The sequence below is a fragment of the Helobdella robusta genome (assembly GCF_000326865.2).
Source record: "Helobdella robusta unplaced genomic scaffold HELROscaffold_3, whole genome shotgun sequence".
Taxonomy (NCBI): domain Eukaryota; kingdom Metazoa; phylum Annelida; class Clitellata; order Rhynchobdellida; family Glossiphoniidae; genus Helobdella; species Helobdella robusta.
In genome coordinates this window covers 8606448-8614600 of record NW_008704501.1, presented here as the reverse complement: position 1 = coordinate 8614600, position 8153 = coordinate 8606448, and the positions used below count along the sequence as shown (strand labels likewise).

The following is an 8153-nucleotide window of genomic DNA, read 5'->3' as shown; positions in this document are numbered from 1 at the left end:
ATTTGTATTCCATCATGCATTATTATTATTATTATTTTTATTATTGTTATTATTATTATTATTATTATTATTATTATTATTATTATTATAATTATTATCCTCACCCCAGGTGGTCGTCTGGCGTCGCTGCCGTGTAAGGTCCTAACTTGCCCTGCATTACTGATGATGATCGTAATAATAATAATAACAATAATAATAATAATAAGAAGAAGAAGAAGAAGAAGAAGAGGAAGAAGGGGAAGAAAGAGAAGAAGAAGGAGAAGAAGAAGAAGAAGAAGAAGAAGAAAAAGAAGAAAAAGAAGAAGAAAAACAAACAATACTAATGAAAATGATGATGACAACGATAATAAAAATATTAATCTGGAAAGTTCATGTGTATTTATATAAAAATTTCAATTGTTAAGCAATTTTTGTACGCATCATTCATTCATTTGTTCATTCATTCGTTCATTCGTTCATTCATCATTCATTTATTCGTTCGTTTGTCACCCGTTCGTTCGTTCATTTATCCATTCATTCATCCAGCAATTCGTCAAGCATTCGATCGATCAATCTTATCGATCTGTCATTCACCTATAAGCCAAAGAACATGAGATTAAAATAGAGTTATTATTATTATTAATATCGGTTGTGGCAGCAGCAGTAGTAGCAACAGTAGTAGCAAAAGTATCGGCATAATAAACATACATACATACATAAATCCTTTCAAAATTATTTGCAATAAAAATGATCTAGTCATCATAATAAAATATTAATTATAGATACATACATACAATACACACACGCATACATACATACACACACATACGCACACACATACATAAACACATACATACATATATACACACACATACATACATACATAAATACATACATACATACAGACAAACATACAGAAATACACAAACAAACAAACATCTTTATATAATCATTTCTTTGTCGCCGCGGTACTTTTTTGTTCTTTCTCTCTCCCTTCCTTTCTCTCTCTCTCTCTCTCTTCTTAACTCTCTCTTTCTCTCTCTTTCTCTTTTTCTCTCTCTTCCCTAATCTTCTTTGCAAACAAAGTTGTTTATTTCGATGTTTGTTTTCAACGTTAATAATAATAATAATAATAATAATAAAATTATTATTATTATTATAAACAGCAACAACAACAACAACAATAATAAATTTATATCTGTGTCCATTGTGAAAGACGCCAAAATGGAAAAATGCTTCATACACACACGCACGCACATGCGCACACATACACGCACTATTACTACTACTAATACCACTCCAACTACTACTACTACTACTACTACTAGAATGAGTGAATGAATGAACGAATAAATGAGTGAATGAATGATTGATTGATGGATGGATTTATCCATCTATCCATTTAATATGAGTTAGTAGCACTAGTGCTATATAGAAAGAGCGATTGATTGATTGATTTTGCTTATTGAATTACACTAACAAGGTTGTTCACAGCGGCGATGATGATGATGATGATGATTAAGATGATGATGATGATCACAAACTAAGGCGATTTTATTTATTCTTTCAAATATAGCAATACATCTCTCTCTCTTTCTTCTCTCTCTCTCTTTTTTTCTCATTCTCCTCCCCTTTCTCTTTCTCTCTCTCTCTCTCTCTCTCTATATATATATATAAGGTTAATCTATCGGCCACAAGTGCTTTATATATGTGATCTCCAGTGTATCATCATTTTTATCGTAAGGTGGACGTTTGTTAAAGTTGCGTGACGTCATATGAAAAGAATAATAATAACAATAATAATCATCATAATAATAACAATAATAAGATTCATAATAATAATAATAATAATAATCATAATAATAGTAGTAACGATGATAATGATGATACATAAGCAAAAAAGGTTAATAAAATGAACAATGATAACATCGTATATACACCTACATACATATAAACTGCTGCTACTACTACAGCTACTACTACTACTACTACTACAACTAGTTCTATTACTACAGTTACAGCTACTACAACTACTACTATTACTACTGCTACTACAGCTGCTGCTACTACTACTACTACAACCACTACTATTACTACAGCTACTACTACTACTACTACAAATATTAATGACTCCAGTAATTGATTTATTATTTATTACGCCGTTATTATGTAAGAAACAAAAGATGCTTTGCAATCGATGAGAAAAAAAATCATAATAATAATAATAATAATAACAATAATAACTATAATAATAATTATAGCAATATTAATAATAATAACAATAAGATTCATAACAATAAAGTGCGGACTGATTATATTGATCGTTGTTGTCTGAGAATGAATGAACGAACGAATGAATGAATGGATTGATGAATATATGACGGCTTCAATTAAACTAAAGCGATTGAATGAACGAAAGAATGAACTAAAGAATGAACGAACGAACAATTTGAAAGCAATTTAATCGTAGCGAGATTTTGAAGGAATGTTTGTAGACTGGTAAAGGAATGAAAATGAATGAATAAGAAATGAATAAGAAAGATATCAAGAGACGAGGAGGAAAACTGACGAATAAAGGAATGAAAAAACGAGAGAGAGAGAGAGAGAGAGAGAGATCCTTCAACATTATCTCAACTGACAACTTTCATTTGAAAAAATTAACTTTAATTTTGGATTTAATAATAATCATCAAAACGATACTAACCCTGTTATTACATTCCAATGTAGTTCCGGCTATGTTTTAACAACAATAACAAACAATATTTAACTGAAATTTTATTAACAAATCAATTAATTAATTAATCAATTTAATTACGTTAAATTAGTTTAATTTAATTGGAAGTAATCTTCGTTTGACTCAACGTGATGAAATTCTTACAGATCATCCGACCATTCATACCTCACTTAACGAGCGTAAAGCCGGTTTATAAAAACACTGTCATCCACTATCCAGTCACTCTCTCCTTTTCATTCATTCCTAATCTCACTCACTTTCTCTTTCATTCCTTTTCTCTCGTTCTCTCTCTCTCTCTCTCTCTCTCTCTCTTAACCCATCTTACTCTTCTTTCCTCAATTTTAATGACATTTCACGCTTCTATTCTCTTATCAATTCTCTAATTTTTTTATATTTGCTCCACTTTTTGTTTTCTTATAAAATCTCTCTCTTCTTTCTACCCATCTTTCATTCTTTCTCCCTCTCTCTCTCTCTCTCTCTCTATATATATATATATACATATACGCATATATATATACATTTATATAATACAATAGATACATAACATATATCTAATATATAGATATAGAAAAATATAAAAAAAAGTCAGTGTTTAACGCTGTGAACGAGGTTTTTCTCCATAATTTTTTGATTTACTATAAATGCTATTTAAAAATAATATTCATAAATAATAATAATAAATAATAATAAGTAAAACAATCACACGCACATCTCTAAAAACGTCATCATTATTTTTTTGACGTCATTGGTATTTGTGATCTTTTTGCACTGGATGTCGCAATGACCGTCGTACAGCTTCATTGATACTACAGGATTGTTCTAGAATTTGATTGGTTGGTTGGTTGGTTGACTGATTGATTGGTTAAGAAATGAATGAATGAATGAATGAATGAATGAATGAATGAATGAATGAATGAATGAATGAACAAATGAGTGACACTTAAGTATAAGAAATAATAAATGAGACTACTTACCAAGATGATTTTAACGCAAGACTTTGTCATAAGGACGCATGGAGTTTCTTTGAAGTGCTGCCAATCAATCAATCAATCAATCAACCAGTCAATCAATCAACCAATCAGTCAATCAACCAGTCACAATCAACCAGTCAATCAATCAATCAATCAATCAATCAATCAATCAATCCATCAATTAATTAATCAATCAACCATTCAATCAACCAACCAACTAACCTCTTGCAACATTTCAACCAGAGATTTCAAATCTCTCACGGTGCCAAAAGTCGAAAAAGAACGAACGTACCCGTCATCATCGTCTTTATTATCATAAATATTATCATTATTGTCGTTGATAGCAGCCGTAGTAGTAGCGGCAGCAGCAGCAGCAGCAGTAGTAGTTGCAGTACAAACACTGGCTACCGAATTCGGTACCGATTTCTTTGTTGGAGGCAGCTAGGATATTTATAAATAACAATATTAATAACAACAGTTGTAATAATTAATAATAATAGTAATAATTAATAATAATAGTAATAATTAATAATAATAATAATAGTAATAATTAATAATAATAGTAATAATTAATAATAATAGTAATAATTAATAATAATAATAATAGTAATAATTAATAATAATAGTAATAATTAATAATAATAGTAATAATTAATAATAATAATAATAGTAATAATTAATAATAATAGTAATAATTAATAATAATAGTAATAATTAATAATAATAATAATAGTAATAATTAATAATAATAGTAATAATTAATAATAATAGTAATAGTAATAATTAATAATAATAGTAATAATTAATAATAATAATAATAGTAATAATTAATAATAATAGTAATAATTAATAATAATAGTAATAATTATTAATAATAATAATAGTAATAATTAATAATAATAGTAATAATTAATAATAATAGTAATAATTAATAATAATAATAATAGTAATAATTAATAATAATAGTAATAATTAATAATAATAATAATAGTAATAATTAATAATAATAGTAATAATTAATAATAATAATAATAGTAATAATTAATAATAATAGTAATAATTAATAATAATAGTAATAATTAATAATAATAATAGTAGTAGTAGTAGTAGTAGTAATAATAATAATAATAATAATAATGATAATAATAATAATAATGATAATAATAATAATAATGATAATAATAATAATAATGATAATAATAATAATAATGATAATAATAATAATAATGATAATAATAATAATAGCTAACGTCTATGACGTACTTCCCATCCCCTCTTGTTAGGACACCACTCAGATAGGCGACCACTGCCGATTTCTGTTGAGAAGTTCTCGCCGGCCTCAATTTTGTCGCCAGCTAGTTGTGATAATGATTGTCGATTATTATTATTGTTGCTATTATTATTATTATTGTTGTTGTTGTTGTTATGTTGTTTTGTTATTTACTCACTCTGCCTTTAACAATAACAGGGCTTCTGTCAACTTTCAAAGAAATTCTGATGACTGCATCCGGACCCAGAGGGAGCGGGTTCAAATCCTGGTCGGTTAAATTGGGTTAATTTTTATTTAACTCATTTCTTTTGTTCGTTCATTCAGTCGTTCGTTCTCGTATTCATTTATTCGTCCGTTCATTCATTCATTCGTACTCATTCATTCCTCCATTCCTTCTTTCACTCACATCACAATCATAACAAACACCTTTTCAATAAACAAATCCTTATCGAGCGATGATGACGACGACGACGCGACTAAATTTGGATCGCTGATGATGATCTTTGCCGGTTTGAGGTCGGCCAGTATCTTGCTGGCTTCACTGACGTTCAAATTAGTGATTAGCGGCAGACTGCAAACCTGACGATGGTGATAACGATGGATGGCAACTCTATCATTTCCTCCAAAATAATAATAACAATAATAACAACAATAACAATAGCAACAACAATAACAACAACAATAATAATAATCTCTAACTGTCATGTTAACTGGGTTAAACGGCATCAATGCTTCCAAATGATTGACATTTGGGTCTGTATTATTATTATTAATATTATTATAATAATAATTATTATTATTATTAGTAGTAGTAGTAGTGGTAGTAGTAGTAATAGTAGTAGTAGTAGTAGTAGTAATAAGGTTAGCAGTAGCAGTAGTAGTAGCAGCAACAGCAGTAGTGTAAGTAGTTGTAGTGAGAATAGCAGTAGTAATAGTCCTTAAAGGAGGCCACCATCATCACCATCATCTTCATCATCATCATTATCATCAACATCATTACCACGGACCTAAAAACATGATGGAATTTTTCCTAGCCCCCCTCCAAGTGTGGACCAATCGCACGACGTCCCCGAATCTGAGGGAGGAGTCACACGCGAAAACAACGCACGGATGGCGGACCTCTTTGCAGAAACCCTCTGTGATTGGTCGGTTGGTTGGAAACGTGATTGGCCGGTTGGTTGGAAACGTGAAATGTGATTGGTCGGTTCATATTGATTGCCATTGGATGGTTAGTTGAAATGACAAAATGTGATTGGTTGATGAGAATAAAATATGCAGGTCAAAGTTAACATAAGAGATTTTGATTAGTTGTTTTGAGAAAATGCGAAAATGTAATTGGTCTTGCGATCATAAATGAATGAATGAATGAAAGAAAGAATGACTAAATAAAAAAACGAAAGAGAAATGAACAAACCCGAAAGAGATGCATATGTATGCAGTCTGTTGCTTCTAATCAGCTGTTGAAAGAAAATATTTAAATCGTCGTCGTCGTCATCATCATCATCGTCATCATCATCATCATCATCGTCATCATCATCATCATCGTCGTCATCATCATCATCGTCATCATCGTCATCATCATCATCCCCAACCTCAGCGTGGGAGAATGGTGATTCTGGCTGGTAGACTTTTGATTGTTTCGATTTTGAAAGCCTGAACAAACAAACGAACGAATGAACGAACGAACGAATGAATAAGTGAATCGACGAACGAACAAACGAACGAACGAATGAATGAATAAACGATGAATTAAAAAATGAATGAATAAGAAACATTTTCTTCGACCATAGGCAAGTGTGAATCGACCAGCTAACCATTCAACCAGCTAACCATTCAGCGTATATATTAGCGTAGGCCAGGCTATTTTTAGCAACAGGCGATATTATATAAACATGTAATGACGTCAAAAGAAGGGAGTCCAAATTCTGGAAGAGACTCTCAATCAGGTCGAAAATATAGCCAATGGCGGAGCAAGGCACAAGGACGTTGCCCCCTTCTTTCAAGGTCACTCCTTGGAAATTTATTAATGAGTGAAATCATCGCCGTTATTAACGTTACAGTCATCATCGTCATCATAATCCTCACAATCATCATCATCATCATCGTCATCATCATCATCGTCATCATAATCCTCACAATCATCATCATCATCATCGTCATCATCATCATCGTCATCATAATCCTCACAATCATCATCATCATCATCATCACCGTCATTATCATCGTCATCATAATCCTTACAATCATCATCACCATCACCATCATCGTCATCATCATCATCACCATCGTCATTATCATCATTACCGGCGTGATGGCAGAATGAATTTATGGAGAACTCCGGCTTATAATCCGGTTTCACTTTTAATCCGCCCACCACCATGATGTCACAGGATGTTAATGGCGCGAGATCCAGAGGCTGATGATGATGATGGCGACGATGATAGTGATAATAGAGAAATTAACGAAACTGGTGGAAAAAAAATGTGATTCATTGAAACGGCATTATGACCTTAAATAGTGATAATATTAATATCAGTGATGATGATGATGATGATGATGTCTACTCTCTAAAGATTATCTTTATTTTCAATAATAATAATAATAATAATAATAATAATAATAATAATAATAATAATAATAATAAATGTAAATCATCATCATCATCATCATAATCACCTTGGCATGGTTTGGGAAAGTTGAAGATGCACTAATATAGCCAATCTGTTGAATGTAAACTATCAAAAATCAAGTAAATAAACACGGCTAATTAACATAAATTAAAATTAAATGACCCATATTTATTAATCATCTAATTAGTATGCAAATGAACAGCCCAACTAATAAGCATGGGCTCAACTATTAATAGCCAGCCACATTTGCATATACATGAGGAAATTTGCATTCAAATTTATGCTACTAATAAAGGATAAAATAAAAGCTAAGAACTGTATAAATATTAATCATCTACATAATTAGTAGGCAAATTAATTCAAATTTTTGAATTTCCTGCCTTGTGATAGGGCGATGAGATTGTCCAATTACAGCTGCCTATGCAAAATCCAGAGCTGAACGCTTGCAGGATCAGGCCACCAGGGATTTCCTGTTGTTTTGTTACAGTGATAATAATCATCATCATCATCAGCAGCAGCAGCAGCAGCAACCACAAAAACGTCGTCGTCATCTGCATGGCGAACGCGTC

General features: G+C 30.8%; 2 protein-coding genes across 2 annotated transcripts in view; both read right to left on the bottom strand.

Moving 5' to 3' along the window:
• Window positions 1–3246: 3246 nt before the first annotated feature.
• Window positions 3247–7344, bottom strand: HELRODRAFT_188798 (hypothetical protein). The gene is made up of 12 exons (XM_009021826.1): window positions 7259–7344; window positions 6785–6965; window positions 6547–6607; window positions 6369–6411; window positions 5962–6090; window positions 5654–5709; window positions 5381–5533; window positions 5133–5219; window positions 4935–5039; window positions 3907–4125; window positions 3688–3744; window positions 3247–3532 (listed from the first exon to the last, which is right to left on the bottom strand). The coding sequence occupies exons 1-12, from the start codon at window positions 7332–7334 to the stop codon at window positions 3413–3415; spliced, it is 1287 nt and encodes a 428-aa protein (XP_009020074.1). The 5' UTR covers window positions 7335–7344; the 3' UTR covers window positions 3247–3412.
• A 599-nt stretch (window positions 7345–7943) lies between these two features.
• Window positions 7944–8153, bottom strand: part of HELRODRAFT_161956 (hypothetical protein) — a gene marked incomplete at both ends in the record, with an annotated part of 2174 nt that continues 1964 nt past the window's right edge. The window contains one exon of the mRNA XM_009021825.1: window positions 7944–8054. Coding sequence (XP_009020073.1) covers window positions 7944–8054 — 111 coding nt within the window. The remainder of the gene's footprint in view (window positions 8055–8153) is intronic.